Here is a 21,942-nt window from a genome sequence, read left to right as displayed (position 1 = left end):
TAAGTATTGTTCACTGAATCATTTTGCTCTGTTGCAAAGTTTATGAAGAAAGTCTCACGGGCTTAACTTCAGTGTTTTGTAGAAACCTAAGACTGTATATTTGAAATTGCATACTCTTTTTTTTTTTTTACTTTCTGCTAAGTATTGCCACCTAATTCCAACACAGCACTACTGTTAAAGCAAGTCTATGCCACTGCACTGCCCTCACAGAAGCTGTCAGGACTGTCTCTATGATAGATCATTAAACCAGAGAGCAGCACCATTGTTATGGTTTGTCTACAGTGGGAAGCACATAGTCTTCCGCAGAGCACTGCACCCATATGCTTGTTTATTGGTAGCAGGCCCAGGCTCTGGGCTGCTGATTATACAGCAAGCACCTGCCCATGGCAGATCTGGCTCAGGGCAGACTTCCTGTTACAGCGCCACAGCTCCCTGAAATGAGATTTATGCAAACTGGCTAGAAGCTGTGATGTCACAGCGCACTGATAGACCCAAGGGCTATCTCCCTTCTACAGACATTTGATAAAATCAGGAACTTCATATACAACTCGGGAAGAAGTTCACCTCAGAACCTATTAGGGCAAACTATGAAAACTTGTTAGGGTCCTTCTCCTATCCTGAGATCCATCACTGCAAAGGGACTTCACGGAGTCCGAGGATCTCGCCTTTTTCTTTTTTTTTCTTTCTTTTTTTTTCCTTTTTTTTTTTGTTTGTTTCATGTGATTTTTTCAAGTCAGTTATTCTGGATGTTTGAAAACTGAATTAAGAAAAATTCACTCAGAAGTTGGCTGAATGTTGCAAGCTTGCAAAATGGAAGGATTTCCCCTCATTCCCCCTGTGAGTATATGGGGTTTATTCCTAATACGAATCATTGGGCTTAGTACGAAAAGACAAAGTAAACCAGGTTTTATTATTTGAGAATATCTCTGGTTTGGTCTGTATTTGTAATGCCAGGAAGTTGGGCTTAGGTCAATACATAAAGCTAGTGACAACATTGCAATGAATGGGAAATTAACATTTCCTCCCTAAACTTGTATCTGATTTTGATCTTCATTTGTTTTCACAGATTAAATGTATGGTATTTTTGTACAGTATGCGCATAGTAAGTCAGTAAATTTTTTTCTTCAGTGCCAGCTGTGTGATATAAGGCCGAGTCTTTCTTCAGGTTGTAATTCTTAATAATCTGGCGTCTCTGACATAGTTCATTTATTAAACTATCTACCAATCTATGAAAGAAGAGTTGCTGAATGCTGATTTTACGTACTGCAGATTTTAGGACTCTGTGCTCTTTGCAATGATGGCATTTTAGTTTCTAACTTCAGCTTCTCTTGAACTGAATTCTCTTGAATTCACTTGCTATGAAAAAGCAATTGGTGAATGAGGGGAAAAAACCCATAGCCCTTAATTGGCTCATTCAATGTTTTCTCTAAGATACAAATTTTTCTGTATGCTTATGAGGCTGTTTCTATCCTTTCTTTAATTCTGAAGCATTGTTACAGTGCTGAAATTTATCGTATGGTGAGTTCGGAAATTATTATTTATGAAGAAAGTAATGTCACTAACCTGTTGTTCAGAAACAAACCTTACTGGGAAATCTCTAAGCAGAATGGGCAAAAGAGACCCTAACTAGATTTTATTAAGTTTGTAGAAGCTCAAGAGATGTCAGTTAAGGTGTTTTACTTGGCTTTTTATGTGGTAGATGACTTACGGTAATTGATATATGTGTTCAGAAAACAGAGAGAGATAATGAAGATCCAAGAGTCCTTTTAACAAAACTTGTATCAAGTTTTCTTTTTGTCTTGTCCCATCTAATGAAGGCTAAAGACATGTTTCCTTATCTTCCACCCAGAAAGACGGCCCTTTGAGTTCCTTTCATGTTTGGTATCCATGTTGACTGAAAAAATATGTCTTCTTTTCAGGAGACCCTTTATTCTAGCAGTTCATCATCAGTGTCCCTGAAATCCCCTATCTACCGAAAGGGTGAGAAGACCCTAAAAATATTTTTTCTTTTTCTCAAATACACTGAGTTGCCCAGTGGATCTACTGTAAATGCGTCAGTATAGAAATCTGAAAAGAAACTGAGAAAATTTAAAAAGTACACAGAGATGTCTCAATCTGTTACTTGTTGAGCTTAAAAAAAAATTAAAAAGAAATCCAAACCTTGTCCTCAACTACCCCAGAAACCAGCATCTCCATTAAAAAAATATATATATATAATTGTTAATTTTCTGTCCACTCATTCACTCATAGCCAAGTTTTCTGGACTCTTTTTTATCAGTATTGAATTCCAGTGCATACATTGAATAAATGGAGTGAAAATCTAACACTGTCTGGCCGATATTCTAATTTGTGTTGCAGTTAATATTCTGGCTGAACTCTGTTCAGGCAGTGAAAATAGAATTATGTCTCACAGGAGCACTTGACAGGGCAATTTGGTTTTTATTTTTGTGATTAAAATGTCCAAAAATTAATATTTTTGTGGTTTGTACTTTCAAAATTGTTTTAAGTGCACTTTGAGCACTGCCAGTTAGAGCCCCACATGGCATCGTTATAAATGTCTGTGCCTCCTGGGACTTTTTCAGAGGGGATACATAAGCCTGTATCTAGACAGCGGGTTCTGTGAAGCAATACTTCCCTCCTCTGCCCATCCCCTTTCAGTTGAGGGTGGGTCAGTAACTGCCTTCCTCTTGACTATGCTAGGAAACTCTTACCCTTCATTTGGAAAACGCTGCTCAAATGGTTTTGGAGTACTGCATTTTTCTCTGAAGATTAGGAATTTTGTATGGAAAAGTTCTGCAAACTGGGCCCATGTTTTCCAGTGCATGACGGAATCTAGTTGTGCTACAGGGCGAAAAATTATTAAGTCAAACACCTTTGCCTAAAGAGGCCCCCAGTTATATGTGAACCCCTAAGTAGCCACCTGTAGAAATCACAGCTTTGAATGGAAGTATATTTGTATGAGAGCGAAAATGCCCCACAGAAGTGCTCTGTTCCACATAACTGCATTGCCAGCATGGTCCAGTGAGGCTGGCCCAATGAGTGATCATGCTAATATTTTTACTCATGTTTTCTAAAATAGTGATACTGTAATATTTTTTCCAAGGAAATACAGTTAATCTTGGCCTTAAAACTTGTCTCAGCAGCACATTATTGGAAACTGTGTGGAGTATTTCTGAATCACATGCCAGTGAATAGTTATGTCAGGATAACAAAAAAAGATCAGCATTTAGTGAATTTACAATCACCTGGAATCATCTGACAAAGTCTTGGTGAATAACAAGAATTTTCAGATTGCTATTCAGTCGAGTCTCCTTATCTCTCTTAACCAATGCCAAGCAAGCTTTCTCCAAGTAGTTTTGTGGCTTTTCCCTTGGTTTTCAGGGCAAAGAAGGAAGATGGAGGCAACTCTCCATTTATCAAAGTCTGTGACAGATAAAGTATTGTTTGTTGACCTCTTGCTTGAGGTTGGAATATGGCTTTAGATAGCATACTGCACCTCATGGCATGTAGGAAAGGAGATATCAACTTCAGACCACAGCTATGAGTTGCTAACAAAGCTTTCTGTCACTCTTTTATATGAAAACAATTGATAGAACAAATGACCATTGACATCAGTTAAATATTAAATTGCAACATAAGCCATTCTTTGATTTTTGTCAGGGGAAATAAAACAGTTCAGTGTCATGGAAGCGCTATTAGTAAGTAAGATGATGAAATGGGTATGTGGGTGGGGAGGTTCCAGAGGACAGGGCAAGTGGGTAAGATTGGTACAAGAGGCAACAGCAGCACATGGTGAAACCTCTCTAACTAGAGAAAAATCTTTTAATAAAACTTAAAAAAAATAACAGAGAGAGATTAAAACCAGGTTCTTGGAAATAGTTTCTCTAATGAATAGAGGAAAATATCCCACCTTCCCACAGGACAATCAGAGAGAATCCATGCTGTACTGTCTCCTTTGACCACCATCTGATTAGGTTTATGATACATAAAGTTTTAAATATTTAATATATCTCTTCCCATGTTAGTCACTGTACCCTCAAAGATCACCACAACGGAAAGTGGTGCCAATTCAAGTCCTTTGTGGGGATGGATTGGTCCAGATTGCATGAGTTAACAAGGATATACACATACATATTTTATCAAATGGATCACTGAGCAGAAAACAAATTCAAGGAAGAAAATTCCCACAATCCATAATAAAGAGATTTTAAGTCCCAGACTTTCAAAACAGAGTATGTAAAAAAACAATGATCTATGTAAAAGCAGACTGTATTTTAGATGTTGAGTATCTGCAACTCACTCTGCAGTCAGCCAGATTTGTAAATATTAAGGGCATCACTTTTTTAAGTGCCTGTTTAACACACCTTGCTTTAGCTCTGTCATTGAATATACATCTGAACTTGTAAAAGTAGCTTTTGAATGTTAGAAATACTTCATCCTCAGCTCTCGGACTGTGAGACACTATTGCCCGTTACAGTATATTGGACTGAAATGAAGTAGTTCAGAAAATCTTAGGGAAGAAGAGACAACAAAGGAAGAACACAAGTAGAAAAAGTCAAACGTTCTTTCCTATGCCTAAAATATGTATTGTTTATCTACTATTGGACTGATGCTTGGCCTTCCTGCCCAGCTATACTTCTGTAAAGATATGTGTGATAGAGCTTTTGTTTATAGCAGTGGAAATTTTGTACATAGCAAATTAAGCCTAGATTGAGAGGACACTGATTTCTTTGGAAATTTGTTTACTTTTGGCTAAATATTTATCAGAGCTACAAACCTCGATGCCTTTAGATATGGAAAATTTTTATAATTAAAGTCAGTTTCTAGTATTTTAGTTGAAAGGAAACAAAGATTTTTTTCTTTCAAACTATATACATTTATATGATTTTTTAACCTCCATTTCTCCCAAATAGTAGATGTGGATTTTCCATTTGGATGTTGAGGTCTTTCCTTTCACAGAATATAAATGCTTTCCTTTGAGTTATGAGAAATTAACAATTCTGAATATGAAGGCAAAAACTTCATACATTCTTCAGGTTAACATGATTTAACAGGAAGCATATATTTATGGAAAGGGAATGAGAGAGTGGGGTGAATTAATTTGCAAAGGTAATGAAAAGTAGAAATTCCATTCAGAACTTTATCCTGAAGAAAAAAAAAAAACACAGTTTCATTACTTTTTCTTGTCAGAGATCAGAGTATACCACAGGTCTAAGGAATGAGGACGAGTGAATGCATATAACCTGTCACGGTTAGCGAAAACACAAAGAAAATATGTAGAGGAAAACCAGAAGCATCAGAGAGCATCCATGCTGCACTGTCTCCTTTGACCACTCCTCTGAAATCTGGAAAATAGGTTATACTTCCCATTAAATCTCTGTGTAGATGAAGGGCAATTCTATTGGAATCATATTGATTTGGAAAGGGAGACTGCACCTACATTCTCTGGAGACCAGAAATAAGAGGAGTCCCTTCACTGGTATCCCTGCTGTGGATACAATTAAATGATGATTTGCCCCTTTCCTTTAGATTGTCTTTATTGTGGGTTATTATCTTCTCAAGATTTCCTCAAAACAATTATCCACCACCACAGATTATATTGGGAGCTGGCAGCCAGGCAATGGATTTACTCCTGAGGCTTTGAATATTCTATAGATCTGATGCCCAGTTAGCGTGTATTCTGGAAGTTGTGACGTTTCAGGCAATCTTACCAGTGCATTTTAATATGATACGCTAATAGAGCATGCAGCTGCTACTAAGGATCTACCAAGGTCCAAAGTAATTTCTAAAAGTATTTTCTATTTTTTTTTGTGCTCTAACATCTTAATCCTCTGGGAGTAAGTCTCTCTTTTTCTTGATTTAATTTCTTCAATGTCATCATAGAAATCACATCCCTAGAAAAGGACAGTCTTTAAATCCCCAGATTCCAACAGAATGAACTGAAGGAGTTAACTAGAAGAATTAAAGAGTAGAGTTAATGAGCAATGGTAACTGATGTAGTTTTCACCAGAAAAAAAATCTTTTCCTTTTGCCAGCTGCTTATCTACCACCTCCATCTGGACTTTAATGGCAGCTGCTGCCCTAGGTTTCATGTTCTCGAGTAGTTTAGAGGAGGAAGAAAAAGAGAAGCTTGCCTGCATTTCTGGCGTGCTGTCACCATAACCTAAGCTTACAAAATGCTGGTGTTCCAAAAATGAGACAGATTTATGGAGGGAGGTAAGGATTTGGGACATACAGATAGGCATATGAACATATAAACACATGAACATAAAAAAATATGTCCGTCGTGTAAGTTATCATGTTGTTTTAAATATTCATCCTTTTCTTTAAGGTTAGTTATGCTGAAGTCATTAACAGAAGAAAAATGTTTCTATTAGTACCTACAAGAAATAATTTCCTTTCAGAACAAGAAGCAAGAAGGTGTTTGAGTTCTACATTGCTGTTGACACTGTAAGAATTTGTTCAGATTGGAAGAGAATATTATAATGAACATAATTGGACAAAAGTTTAGCAAAGCCCTGTGAAGGACATTGCCCTGCTCTAACTCTTCATTCTGGAAAAAGACAAAACCAGACATTAAATGAAGCAACAGAATTGTGCACAACTAGTAATAAACAGACCAGGTTTATTGAAACAACATAAGATGTTAAACAGTATTAACATTGGAGTACTAGGCATGGGGAGGAATACAAGTGGGAAAGTTACCATATGTCACCTGTTTTAAGAAGACAGAGAGGACTTTAATTCTACAGCTAAGCATCCAATAGGTCATGACTCAATATCTGCCCTGCATTTGGACTTTTTAAGTGTTCTCTGTGCATACCTAACAGCCCTGTGCAGCTGATTTGAACCAGCAAACATTTACAGTTCATCTTGGGCAAAAACTGAGAAAGAAAATGTTTTTATGCCCTCTGTCAGCATCATTACCCTCCTACAAACTGCCACCATTTAGTGAGACCTCCTAGAAACACTCAGAATAACATGCCTAGGCAAGACAAGTTTCTGCTTTCTCTTTTGTGTACAGGAGGAATAATAATAATAAATGTCTGTCACTACCAAAGAAAAGGTTTCCCTGCCGTGCTGGTGTGATGGCATCTTGGCTTGGGCCTGATGTCCAAGACAGCTCTCTAAGTTGTAACCACACAAGGTTGGAGGGCAGGATATCAAGAACTTGTATAATACCACAGAACAAGTTCTTCTACACAGACTGGGTCTAAGGAGATGGCTTACTCTTTTTTTTTTTTTTTTTTGCAAACCAGTGTTTGGTGTCAAGCATTTCATTCCTGCTGATTCAATAAGAACTTGAAGCCTCCCCCTTCTTTCCCTAGGCAATATAAAATGTGTTTGTATCACATCATCTCCCCTTCACTAACTATATGAATAAATTTGAAGGGACTTGTGTAAGCTTACGGTTCTAAAAATTCCTCTTCTCTTTACAGCCCTCTGAAGATATGGTATCCTATGAGTCAGACCTCTACCGACAGCCCCATGACTATTACCAATATCTCAACAGTGATGGAGAGAGTCACGGTGGTAAGTTAAAAAATATCTCCTTGGAGCATAAAGTCTCATGGGATACCACAGGAAAGAGATTTAGGATATTCAGGAAAAAAAACCCCAAACATTTTGCTGTGATCTATAATGTATAGGCACATACTTTCAAATCAGAAACCAACAATATTTTATTCTGCTTAATGGCACTGTTCCAATCTAGCAACTGCAACACGGTTTCTCTGAAAGAGAATTTTAGAAATGATGCAAGGAGCTTCCAGGACATTCGGTGTATTGCCAGGAAGGTGGGATCTCAGGATCTCTATCCTTCATTATCTTCACTGTGTTTTTACTTCCCTCTGCAGATCAAAAGCACTCTGCTTGTTTCAGAACTCTCTGAGGACGTGGATTTGCAATACTGTATTTCTCTTCTTGTGTTCCCATCTCCAATTCCTGTTTGACTTAGGTCCTAGATAATCTCTTTGTGCCTTCATTTTAATTATGTTTCTTTGGTATTTGGCCTTTTTCAACTCCATATATTTCTTTCTCTCTTTTGATCTCTTTTGCATGCTGCCACACCTAGCTTTAACTTTCACTCTTCCTCCAGTACACCCAAGTACTTCCTCTCTCTAAATCTATGTAAAACTTCCTTGTAGCTGTTTGTATGTAAACCTAGCTCAATACAAAAATAGTGTATGATTATTTATTGCTTCACTTCATGTATGTGATTTCAAAGCTTTGGCGTCTTTATATTTTCATGTCATCTGGGCACTGGACTCTAAAACAATGCAGAGGGGAGAGTCTTGCTTTGTGAATTTTGTCTCCTGTGCAATACAATGGTCCAGCAACACCACCCTGGAAATATCAGAGTAAATATTGACTCAAGAAGGAAAAGCACCGTTCTACTGTATCACTCGTGGCAGTCCCTTCAGATCCTGGAGTTTCCCTAAAAGACTCCCACTGATATTAGCAGCTAGACCCATCACTGCTTAATTTAAGACATCTAACAACTTCACAGCATAGCACTGTTTTATCTGTGGCAACAGAAGCTACCTTAAGGGACAGCAAGTTACAGAATAGAATTGTTCTGAGCATTTAACTGAAAAAGATTCCTACCTCAATTTGTTCTTTACACTGCATTCAAGAAACACCTATGATATTCTCAACGTCTGGAGACAAAGAATTAATTCAGTTTTTATAAGTTATCTCATGGCATCTGTCAAGTCACATTAATCAAACCCAGCAAATTCCACATGGAAATTCAGGGTTTTTACATTATAGCCTGTACCTGTTTACACACCCATAAAATGAGGATAACATTTATTATCTCAAAAGGCAATTGTGACAATTAAACAATAAATATAAAAGATGCCATGTAGGAGAAAGCACTGGGAAATAACTTTTCTGTCATTAAATCTAGGCTACCTCAAGCAACAACATTGCTTTGCCTTTCATAATCTTATCATCCCACCTGGTTTACTGCCCATTTTTCTGCTGGAAGGCAGTTCCTAAGCTACACTGCTCAGATCATTAACACGTTTTTACTCATCATAATGAACACAACAAAAACTCGAAAGTCACCTTTGTGGGTTATGGCCTAAGTAGTACCTAAACACCCACTTTGAACAGAAATTTGTCTCTTCCTAAACTTGTGTTGCACTGTCCTAAAGACCCAAAAAAACACTGTTTAATGTTTTAACTCCTGCAGTAAGTGGTTATGGAAGAGGCAACTTAATCCAAGTCTGCACATTTCGATCAAATTTTTATTTATGAAAGCACCTGTAATGTAGTTGGTTGTGTCTAAATATCTAGTATGCCCTACGCTTTCCTGAATTGCTGACAGTCCAAAAGAGCAATGAACAGCCAAAGAATACAAAGGGGAGTGAAAAACACAAATTAACACATTTTGCTTCTTTCCTATAAACACTGAGAAACCCAACTTTGGCTTTCATTTTGTTAACATGACAGAAGTAGTGGGTCTTGAGAAGAGCTGTGCAGAAGAGCAGGAAAACAAACTACTTTTAGAAATATGCACTAAGTGTTCAGAACAATGTGGATGAAAGCACAATGATTGAAAAACGGCATGGAAAAAGAATAAATAAGATGCTGCAGTGATAGCAGTGAAGTGAAAGAGCTGAGAACATGATTAGATAGGAAAAAGGAAGAAATAAGTAGGACAGAAATATGAGAGAGGAGTTCACCTTGGGGTACAGGGAGATCACTGGCAATACATAAAAAATAATTTTGTAGGTCTACTCAATACCACTATGGACCTCAGAGAAAAGCCACCAGATTAAATAGATACTACAAGACAGAATAATACTTCTGACTTTGCTGATAAGGGACTGCTAAAGAAATAGAAGGTCTTGCTCGAGTGTCAGACTACCTCTCTCTCACTGCTAAATTAATTTTGTGAAAGGGAGATGGCAATACCTTAATCTGTAGATCTGTGCTATATGCATTACTGTCACTTTTCTACAACAAATGCTGAAGGGAACCCTTACTCCATCTTTACGTGAGTAGGCAGTAAAGTACACACAATAGTGTGTCACTAATTTAATATGTAGGAGATCATTGCCAATAAGTGAATACTAAATTTAACAAGCAAAAACACAGCATAAAAATATCCATATGTTCATCACAACATGCATCGTTTGCATTAATTTTGTATACTGTAGTTTAACTATTTTGTAAATACTATAATAAACACAGAGACACAGTCATGCAGGACAGAAGCTACTGCAAGTGACAATTAGTCCATCACCCTACCCTGAGCTTGTATGCTAGTAAGTCTGTAAATGTAATACAGCATATTTTGTAACACTAATGCAATCCTAGTAATTACAAAATTCCACTGCAGGTTTGTCTCTAAGTTATTACTAAACTTTATTGGCTTAGTAAAAATCACTTTTTGTATGAAGCTGAATGCTGACGCTTGTTCACTTTGTAGCGAGCCTCATGGAACTTACTAGATTTTGAGACTTGGGATTTTATTTTCATCCCACCTCCTGGAGTAATATGAGCATTTAAGAATCTCAGCTTTGATTTTGTTAGGATTTTAGCCCACATAGAAGTGGAGGAAAGTCCAAACATGTGAACCTTAGTCTTAGACGCTATATGGAAAATAGAAAGAACTCCAAAATTCATTAAAAAATCCCCTCACTTCAAAGCCATTCTCATGATTTGCTGGGGCCTGACTCATAGATTTTCGAACATTTGGCATTATTAAAATCATGAAGTTTGTAAAGTGAGAGCTAATGAGATCCTACTGTCATTATAGATAAGACTGCTGCACTGCCTAGGAGCACAGCATGTCATTCAACAGAGAGCGATTCTGTAGGGAATCAAGACGTTAATTTTTCAGTGTCCTTCAATATTTTTCTCATTTCCTCTATGTTTTTTTTTCTTGGCTTGTTTTCTCGGCTTCTTTTCTCAGATGAGCAAAACATAGTGGGAACATCTAAGCTGTGCAATGTGGCACCGTGTAAGAAACTCTCTCCTAGTTCAAAATGAGTTGGAAAATCTGTACAGCGCAGAGCAGAACCACTCAGAGACACCAGCTCAGACCTCACAAGTACGGCCATGTCAACGCAGTCATCTCCTGAGACCGGGCAGAGTGCTGTGCTGACAGCGCGGTCGCGTTTCCGGTTCAAGAGCTGGCTCATGAATTTCTGCATGGTTTTGCACTGCGTGATGCAGATTTAGCCTGTTACTCCACTTTATAATAAATACCTTCCTAAAGCCTATTTCATATTCTAACTGCTGGTTCTAACATTATTAATCTATTAAAACAGGAGCAAAGCAATTTACATTGGTCAGAAGATGACTGAGGAAGTTCCGTTATGTTTTCTCACTTGTAGAGTGAGAATCTGCCTCTGTGGTGAATATTAACACGGTGCCTTTAGGTCTGCTATTGCTTCCCAACAGGCTAATATCCTCTCTGTCATGGGAGGGAGTTCAGAATTCATGATTGTCCTTCCTCTAACCTTTCACTACATACAAGACCAAAACAAACATGATCTCCATGTCTCTATAAGAGAATTTTTTTCACATCCTCTTTCACTTCACATGAAATTTCTCATAATGACTCCATTGTGTAGCTATAGCTTGGCTTTTAATGACATTTTCCTTTACCCAAAGAATAGACACTTTCCATTTCTAGAATTTTTATCTCCTTTCTTTTTTCTTCCTTCCACCTTTACGTTTTTGAGAAAAGAATTGTTATGCGTTACTGACATAACACTAAAAAAAGAACATAGCTGCTGATAAATCTAATAACTACAGACACAGATATTTAGATTTTTTTATGTTTTCATGTGCACTAACTTAGCCAGGATGGTTAACTGCAGAGGGGCTTGTGGAGACAGAATTTGGTATTTCTTTTTTAATGTAACCAAAACAATATTCTTTTTCCTAAGCATCACTGTGAAATTATAGATGATTTAGAAAGAAATAAGGCCTATTCCTCCTGTCACAACTTGAATATTTGGACATAAGTTTGTGTTGAAGTAATTTCTGACATAGATTTATTTTGTCATGTATTAGTATTATGTGGTTGCTGTAAGTCCCTAAATGCTGTGCTATTAGTATTATTCTATTATAGTATTTTTACAGCAGCCCCTAATTCCATAAAAAAGGAATTCAGTAAAGACTAGGCTAAATATTACATAGTGATTAACATGAATATACATAAATAGTGTTCCATAGGTTGATTTATTTGCCAAGAAAGAGTTTAAAGGAACAGTTCTGGAGCCAGCAGGAACCTTGTCATAGGTTCCAAAAAACTAAGAGGTATCTTGAAGTATAAAAACATGACTGCTAATAAAAAAAAAATATTTAAGAAGAACCAAAGTAGACCACTCGGAGCATGCACAAATACTCATGGCTATGCATGTTGGAAATGTACTGTGTTCTCTCTTGGCCACCATAGTTACTACGAATAAGACATTCCACAGCTGAAGACCTGCCATTGACAGCCTCAGAGACTTTCGCCTGGGCTTTGTCATCCTCACAATTATGCATTGATCTCATCTGCTGTAGTAGATTATCAAAGACAAGGGGTCTTTGAGAATATACATTGCCATCTGACACAGGACTTTCTGCACAAGGAACAGAGCGAGATCATTCTAAGGAACAAGAGTACAGCGTACTCCTGCAATGTATTCTCAACAATTTATTATACAGGGCTGTCCATGGTATATGGGGCCTCAATGGTTGGCTCTACTTAGAGAAATCTGCAGTAATTTAACCCAGAAAAGACATGAGTTTGTGTGGTTCAATCTTCCAACTAAACAAAAAAGTTTCAGATTGAAAGCGCCCAAAGCCTCCTACCAGGACACAGGCTTAGATGACCTGTGAATTCACACTCATACACACTCTGCTATTTCCTGGGTTGGAGCAGATGTGAGTGATGTGGGTGTACTTTGCACCCATAAAAAACACTTTTTTATCAGAGAAAAATTTTTTCTCTAGCACTACAACATGAAGAAGCACATTGTAATTATAACTTTGGGCTATAAAATCCATACATAGCCCACAGAAAGCACTATACAACAAAGCAAAGAAATTACAAAGTAATGCAGCAGCTCCTTGGGCGCTTTTATAAGCACCTTTCCATCCCTTTCACATGCAGTGACATGGTTTATTCACGAATCAGAAAAGGAGGAAGGACAAAAAAGTAAGCACTGGTGTGGTAAATGGTCTGATAGAGCATCCAAACAGATTTGTATGGGCCTGAGCCATAAAGGTAGCTAAAAGAGCTTACAACTTCTCAGGTACAACTATGTTAGGTATAAACATATCACTGAGTTCCCTCTAAAGGAAGCCACATTCAAAGTCACTATCCCGCATTTCAAATCCTCAATGAGATTAGAGCTAATTGTTTGAAACGTAAGTGGGGAAGGATGAGAAGATAGAAGCTGAGAGAAAGAATGAAACTGGTATTTAAGAAAAAATATTCACAACATGTTAGTATCCAGATAATGTCATACATAATAACATCATATTGCAGAACACAAAAATTGCTCCTCTATAAATTCAATACAACTACGCTTGAAACAACATGTTCAGTTCTGGCCATCACGTTATCAGAAGTGCACAAGTACGATTAGGGGGGTGAACATACTGATTTATATTGAAAGTCTGAGAGCTAAATACATGCAGCTGGGTTAAGTGATAATTAGGAGTAGATTGTAAGGGCACATGATAGCAACCTGAAAACATGTGAAGGATAGGACAGAAATGATATATAATAATACAAGGGAAGAAAACTGAGAATAGTAAGATATAAATTAGAACTGTTATGCTGAATATCATAAAGAAATTTCGGCCATGCATAAAATGATGCATGAAAAGTTAAACTGTGGAAGATTAGTTCCTAGCTCAATCAGAGCAGAGGACATGATGTTGAATTTGATTTTAAAAAACAAAATGCACACAAACACATGCATAATTATGCATGCAGCTACTGTATGTAAGAGAGAAATAGAATTTGCAATGCTTCACATTTCCTCTAACAGACTGTAAATTTTGAGCAGCAAATATGAAATTCTAAAAATTTTGGAGGGTTACATTGAACTAAAAAAAACAGAAATCTAAAACTGAGAATGATATGGAATTTAATTTCAAAAGTAAACAAATCAAGAAACAGGATAGTGGTTATCTGAGTACTCTTTTATGGTTTTGAAAAAAATCTAAATTATCACAGAAATTTCAAACATACTAAAGAGATAAAAAAAGGTAGAGAAAGAATCTGCATCAGCATTTAACCTCACTGTAAACGATGTACACCAGACTGCCGCAACAGTTTATCTCTTCATTCTCTAGTATTGGTACTGAAAAATGTGTGACATACCAACACATGATTATAGGAAATATCTAGCAAAGTGCTGTGCCTTTTCTGCAACATTCCTGAAATTTTACTAGCAGAGTAAAATAAAGACTGAAGATAACTGCAGAATAATCTGTAAATTTTCTCCGTCTCCTGATTTCCATGCCATGAGGAAGAGTGTAATGAGAATATGGCAATATGTAAAATGAGTAGAATTTGTTGCCTCAAGAATGAAAATGTAAGATTGTTATAGTCCCTTCTTGAGAAAGGTGCCAGCATTAATGTCTTTTGCATCTTGTGCTAAATTATCATTGAAATCCATCTCTCCATCTAAGAGTATTCTCCTAATTAAAGTGGCCTAAGTATTACTTTCCAGCCACGGGCATTTATGAGATTAGGAAAAGAAACTTTACAGGGATCTATATAGATTGTCACCAGAGACAGACAGGTCAACAAGGATGGTGTGGAGAGGGCGGAAAGGACAGTGACTGGAGTGGGAAGCAATGAAAGACAGGTAAATGCCATGTTTCTTAATCTTGTAATGACAGACAATCTATTTTTATTTTCTTTAGATCATTACTGGGAATATCATCCACACCACATGCACAGTGAGTTTGAGACCTTTGGAGACAATCACTTCACAGAACTGCAGAGTGTACAGCCTCCCCAGCTGCAGCAGCTCTACAGGCACATGGAGATTGAACAAATGCATGTCTTGGATTCTGCAATCCCAACCACACACATCGGACTCAACCATCAGGTATGGTTACCAACCCTTACTCAGAATTTAGGATGATAGTAAGGAAAATAATGCACCAGTGAATGCATACTCTTATGTGAAAGAGATAGATGAAATTAATTGAACAAGTTCTTACTGCACAAGCAACTGATATAAAACTCTTCATTCTTCTTCATTTTGTTTAATTTGGAATGAAAATCAACTGCTTTGAAATTCTGCAGAGTAACTGGACCTGACAAGCTATGCATTGTCATATCAAGGATATCCATGACTACTGGGAAGTATTCTGAGCCTCAAAGTAGTAGGAAAGTTTTAAATATTTCCAAGCAACCCTGACAATGTTACATGACCTGTACAAGAAATGTTAACAAAGACAAGTCACTGGTAATTTTACCACAGTGAAACAGGCTGAGGACAACCTGCTTGTGTTTTTACCAAGTAAATAAGTCACAAGCCAAAACACAGTCTTGTGTCTGCTCAGATTTTAAATGAAGCCAGTCATCTCCCTGTAAAAAAAGATACTCCCTTGTGCAGTAAAGATAGTCACCAAAGTGCCAGTGAATTCTCACTAACGCTGAAACTATAAGGGGTTCCATCGTACTGCAAAGATATTAAGCAAAGTGGGTGTGGAGATCACTTTTAACTCTTGATCCTACAAGAATATGCCCAAAGTCATTACTGGGAGCAATAAGAAAGCTGGGTGATCTTGCGCTAAGGAATTTCCCAAGGCAGGCAAGCTACATACAATGTGCTGAACAAAAGACAGAGTAGGACTGAGGTCAGAGAAAAAAATGTTTGCTGATTAGTGTGCTGCATATAATGGTGCCATTGCTGAAGTTTTGTGAGAGAAACTGCATGCATGGAGTTGTCATTTTGGGCTTCTTTGTTCAAAGCAAACTGAAATTGTATACAAATACTGTATTAATCAAAAACAAAGGAAAAAAATTGAGTGAATAAGTTAACACTGTCAACAGGAAACTGACTGACTGCAAGCCATCAAACTTCTCACCTACTACTCAGAAAAAATCAGGAATAGAATATAAGATGTAGATACAAACAAAGAATTAGGAACAGAAAGTTACAAATATAAAAAAATGCTTCATGGAACAGCAGTCTGTGGGAAGCTTCAAGTTGTTTCAGTTGCACAGTGTAACTGCTAATACATAATGACCAACCGTTACCTCCAACGAAAGGCAAAGAATAAAAATCAGCCCCTTTATGGATGTCTTTGGAAGCACCACCAAAAAACAAGCAAGGGTGCTTCTGCTTATTCTACTCAGTTATCATCTTTCGTTTCAGGACAAAAGGCAGAGGATTAATTTTGTTGCAACTTTTGATAAAAAGCACTGTGTTCTCTCTGCCCCACCCCATACCAAGCTGCAGAAGATATTAGTAGGTAGAATTCACCACTACCCTCCTCTTCCTCACCAGCTGGGGATCTTTGGCTTTTTACTTTAACCTACAGTAGCTCATGCAAGTGGTACTCAGCATGCTCTGAGGTTCAGACTCTGGTGTGTCTCAGCCACAGTCCTAGGCAACACATACAATTATTCAAGGCATTTTCAAAGAAACAGAAGCAGGAAGCAACCTTTAATCCTCTACTGAATTTGCCAGTTACTAACTGCACCCATGCTTGTCGTGCAATATCAGAGTTACAGTTCGCAAATAAAGGAAGAACATGCAAAGATATTTTCTAGTTTTCTGTTGATATCACATTATTTTGTGAAATCAAATTTGAGGCTCAAGCTGTTCTTGGGCAAGACTTCTTTAAAAAGTTTTGTTAGCCTGCCAACAGGTGGTCTCACAAATTAAGAGAAATAAATTAAATAAATTAAGAAAATAAGAGTCATTCTGAAGGGAGAATTAAATAAAAGGTTGGAAAACTGTGAAGAGCTTTAGAAAACCACAAATGGATGCCACAAACCCTGAGACAACATCCGAATATGGAAAGCAGCTAGCAGGTTCTTAAGCTTTCTCTCTCCAGAACTGTATTAGTAACCTGGCTCTTTCAAACACACTAGCAGGTCCTCTGTGACTCTGTGTAACATAACCGTGTGACACTGTGTGTATTGATGTATGCTGAGCTTCAGGCGCAAAGTAAGTGTAAGCAGAAATGCAGCAGATAGGGAAAGTGGGGACAGTGTGGGGGAAGCTTACTCAACTCCCCAGGTTGGCCTCTGCAACTCCCTTTGCTTGTGTGACACCATTCCTCCTCCCTCCTCCACAGCACTCTCCCACCATCCCCCTCCAGCTCCTAAGGAGCAGTTTCCGTACGTCCACACCACCCCTCAACATACTCCCGGTTTCCACAACCTTTTTCTCTGCAAGGGCACCAATCTCTGGTCCCCTCCCCTGTAAGACATCGTCCCACCTTCTCATTCCCCTTCCCCCATGGCACTGTCTCTCCCTTCCTTCCTACCCCTGAGGCAGCAGCTTTCTTAACTGTAAAAAGCTAAAGGTGACTCTGTGGTGAGGGCTGAAGTTTCGCTCTTGGGGATCTGACAGGAAGCTTACACACACTCTTACCCAATCCTGGCCTTCCTGCCAGATCGGCTCCAGCCAATCTGCCAACTCATTAACCGCCAGCTGCTGCACCCCAAAACCAGCCCTTTCACGCTCCTTATTGGGACATTTTAAGCTGGTGCAAAACTCATCTAAAAAGCACCACTCGGCAAAGCCCAACATGGGGTGGGGTGGCGTGACTCATGAAGTGAACACCCACTCCCCGCTTCAGTGCCTAAGGTCCCCTGGGAAGGGAATCAGGCTCAAGATGTCCTTTCTTGGTGGAGGGAAGGAAGAGCAAATCAAAAGGACCTCACGATCTGGCCCATTTAATGAAAACCACATTCTATATGCTGCTGGGTTTGGCCGATGTTGGTTGGTTTTTTTTTATGTAGGAATTAGGTTCTTACTGCCTGCCCCTCAGACTGATCTGTTTCTCATTCTTAAATAAGAAGCTGCAATAATTCATGGCAACTGGTCATGATCCCTAACAAACCAGACCGTCACTGAGAATTTACAGAGCTGAGGTATATTCCACACTGTTCCCGATAAGGCCTCTACATCAGGGCAAGAGAATTTAGCACAAAAACTGGCTTGCTAGCTTCATAGATGAGAAATCCCCATTAAGGGGGAATTTTCAGATAGCCACTTAGGAACAGAGAATGTGAGACAATATGATGTATCCTTTATCTTAGTGCTAAGGCTATTCCCCTCCTCACGGGGGAAATTCAGGACAGGAAGCTGACAGACCCGTGTAACCCATGGATGCAGTCCCGTAGGGGTTCGGTGCTGTCAGAAGGTACGGTGCCTAAGAAAGGAAGAGAACAACAGGGCCAAAGCCAGCCAAAGCAGCCATGCTAGGGCAGAACTGTTCAGCTTTTTCAAATTTAAAAGAGTAGTTCCAGAAGGTCTGTGTTAGAAAAAAAGTTGTTCTCAAAAGCAGTTTTACACTGGGAACAGGCAACAGGGATTAGAAACTCATTAGGAAGAATGGTAGCTTTGGGGATGTATGGGGAAAGAGGGGCAATATCACTTGCATAGGATATAACGTATGGGAAAGTTCTGACTTTCACAACCTTATTCCTCCTTCCCTCTTGTAAAGATGGATCTTTGTACATGTGTAAGTGTTGACTGTTAGCTGGAAGTGTTTCTTAATTGCATAGTATTTATTATAAATGTCAACAACTAAGTCACTCAGTATTACCCTAAAAAGATCTCATATACCTCTTACTTTCTCCCCCCCTTTCTCTGTAACTCTCTCCATGACATTTTTTTATCTCGATGCCCCACTCTCTATCACTGCCTCCTCCGTCTACTCCTCTTTTCTCCCAAAGGTGTCCTATTTGCCCCGGATGTGCCTACAGTACTCCTCTCCACCACAGCCCAGTTCTGATGAGGAGGACATAGAGAGGCAGAGCCCCCCATTGGAGGTATCAGATGGGGAGACTGATGGTGTGGACCCTGGGCCTGGAATTATGCATGGAGAAACAGGTCAGTGAAGAAAGACAGAGGAACTCTGTCAAGCTGTGTGCTGAGCAGCTGTTACATTACCATGATGATAATGAATAAAACTGTAGAACTACTGTGCCAGTATTTTATCCCACTGCCAAAGCTTCACTATCCCTGACTCCTTGTGCTCTCCTGTTCTCTGAATCTTTTATGACCATAATGTGTCTCATTTCTTCATGTACTCTGACTTCCTCCTTCTGCCTTGTTTATTCAGGCTTGCTGAATGGAAATGGATTTTGCCATTTCTACTCCAATTTCTATTAACAAATGTCAAAACAAAGGCAAAAAGGTCAAGGAACTGATTTTAAAAAGTATTTAGCTTGTTTGCTCAGTACCTGAAAGTCAGGTTCTGTATAACCTGCCCAAATTAGCTTCAGATTAGTTTCAAATTAGCAATGTTTTTCAGTTAGCTTCAAATTATCAAATTAATTTCAAAACAAGGTGTTGGCCTTTGGAATTCCTTATTCTTGTTTTTTCTTCTTGGTACATCAATCCACATTATGTCCTCACAGTGTAACACTGTCTATTGTTATAAATGTTGGAAACTGAAGAAGTTACGTGACTGACAAGCCTGCTGAAGCAGTTATATGAATTATATACCTTCTGCGGTTTCACCAGGAACTATGTGCTAATACTAATGCTCCACTGCCATTCTTCTCTGACTCTTACACAGGCAGCAAGAAAAAGATACGTCTCTATCAGTTCCTTCTGGACCTTCTTCGTAGTGGAGACATGAAGGACAGCATCTGGTGGGTGGACAAGGAAAAAGGTACTTTCCAGTTCTCCTCCAAACACAAAGAAGCATTGGCACACCGCTGGGGCATCCAGAAAGGCAATCGCAAGAAAATGACCTACCAGAAGATGGCACGGGCTTTGAGAAACTATGGCAAGACAGGGGAGGTCAAGAAAGTCAAGAAGAAGCTGACCTACCAGTTTAGTGGAGAGGTGATGGGAAGGGGGGTCACTGATAGGAAGCATTATCCTCACTGAGGCCATGGGACCCTAAGCAAGAAAAATATTAAGACCTCCTGGCTGGATACCAGCAGAGGAGATGGACGCATCTTTCTCTTTGCTTCCTGTGCCCCCTTCTCTGCCTTTAAACAGCCTTTACCGTCAGGTGTTTCTGGTACGAATTCCCTTCTTCAGCATCTGAGAATCCTAAATGTGACAGAATTCTATGCTTCCATCCTACAAGTTGGACAGAGTTGGGAAATTTAAACAAAGTACAAAAAATATTCTTGTCAGCAAAAGATTTTTGGTTGTATGGTAACTAAAGAACACAGCTGATGAAGTTTTGCTTCAGAGGTGGTGCTGTGTCATTCACAGTGACACTGTATTAGCTTATAGCTTTCAATCTAGCATTAAATACCGGCTCTGCCGCAGCTCTCAAAGCTAGAGAGAAGTTTGCAGATCTTGGAATGATACTCGTTCTTTTAAATAGAAATAACATGTACATATTTAATAAAATTTGATATTATGAAGTTCTGGTGTTTGCATAATAAATAATTACTTCACAAACAAATCCCTTGCGCATTCAGTTATGCAGATACAGCTCATGTGTGGTACCTGAACAAAAGCACAGTGGGTTATAGGGCCTTATCCATCCGTCACTACTTTTTAATTTACTTGGAAACATCATCAATGCTGTCAAACTAAGTAACAAAGATAATAGGTGAGATACATTACTATGAAGGAGACTACAGTACTGAAGTAAATTTTAAAATACATATGTGTGTATATCTGCCATTATTTTTTCCTGTGCAAATGAAGCCCTGCCAGATGAATAATTTCTATTCACTTATATCAAGAATGGCATATATAGCTCTATCCAGTTTAGAACATAACAATTAATCATGTTTTTCTGTGGTTTCACTCATTTTCCTGCTCCTATTCTTTCCTCTAGCTTGCTTACCTCCACAGTGATATCTTGATTTTAGCTTATGAACCTTTCTGGGAAATAAGTTGTATTTAATCATGTCTTTGCAGAATTCTAGTACAAAAGGTTTTCAAGCTTTTAACTGTGGATTTTAGTCCCTACTGTAAAACAATTAATAGTAACTAATAACAACTGCATTGTATAGATTACAATCAAAATGCAAAATAAAAGATAATTCAACACCTGAGATACCATGGTAAAGTTACCCAGTACGTCTAAACACAGAAAAGAAAACCAAAGTCATCCAACACTAAGAAAATTAGTATTTTAACTTTTAACATTATTTATCATCTCTCAACTGTATTCAAGCACTCAGAAATCAGGAAATATCATCATGACTCTTTCAAAATAGTTGACGTGAAATGAGATAGGTCTAGAATGAAGAGAAGGGTTTTGTTTAACAATATTAAAATGTAGTAGAACATGCCAAATATGACAGGTTGGAAGTTGTAACTGAGTAAGGTAACTAACTAAATTGAAGTGTTTCAGAGCTTGCTCCTCACTGAAAACAGAAATCGTTGAAAGTGATGAGCTTCTTACAGACCTGAGTTCTCAAAATTATATCTAAATGTAGTCAGTTTTATCCATACTAACAATCTCACTGTGGAAGTGAAAAGTCTGGTGACATCACTGGGCTACAGTGTCTCCTTGGAGCCAAACAGAAAGAAGCTCCTGCTTAAAAAAAAATCACAATGTAGTACTTCCCAATTCTTCTTCCCAGTTCATGAACATAATAAATACATCAATCAATGCCAGAAATCAGCTGAGAGTTAAAAGCAGATGAGGGCTTCAGAACTTTCTCTATTCAAGACAAGAATAAATAGAAATTATCTTTCAGTCTTATAAAAATCTTGCAACCCAACTTTTAGTTACTGTTCTTTGAGGATCATTTACATTCTCCTAGTCAAATATTTTTTATTCAATTAGGGTTAGGAT

General features: G+C 38.2%; 1 protein-coding gene across 1 annotated transcript; it reads left to right on the top strand.

Annotated features, from left to right (window-relative positions):
• Positions 1-508: 508 nt before the first annotated feature.
• On the top strand, positions 509-20,503 carry SPI1 (Spi-1 proto-oncogene). The gene is made up of 5 exons (XM_082318621.1): positions 509-837; positions 7,440-7,533; positions 14,893-15,080; positions 18,896-19,052; positions 19,744-20,503. Exons 1-5 carry the CDS (start codon positions 793-795, stop codon positions 20,058-20,060), a joined length of 801 nt encoding a protein of 266 aa, XP_082174747.1. The 5' UTR covers positions 509-792; the 3' UTR covers positions 20,061-20,503.
• Positions 20,504-21,942: the final 1,439 nt, after the last annotated feature.

Source organism: Platalea leucorodia (assembly GCF_965183815.1).
Source record: "Platalea leucorodia genome assembly, chromosome: 7".
Lineage (NCBI taxonomy): Eukaryota > Metazoa > Chordata > Aves > Pelecaniformes > Threskiornithidae > Platalea > Platalea leucorodia.
The sequence above is the reverse complement of the archived record's forward strand: the minus strand, read 5'-3'. Positions and strand labels throughout refer to the sequence as shown.

Bases quoted from the DNA above. Each gene is read 5' to 3' on its own strand.
- SPI1 (XM_082318621.1), top strand. From the start codon at position 793: ATGTTGCAAGCTTGCAAAATGGAAGGATTTCCCCTCATTCCCCCT. The intron at 838-7,439 runs GTGAGTATATGG...TTCTCTTTACAG, and splicing joins GATTTCCCCTCATTCCCCCT to CCCTCTGAAGATATGGTATC. The intron at 15,081-18,895 runs GTATGGTTACCA...TTTCTCCCAAAG, and splicing joins ACATCGGACTCAACCATCAG to GTGTCCTATTTGCCCCGGAT.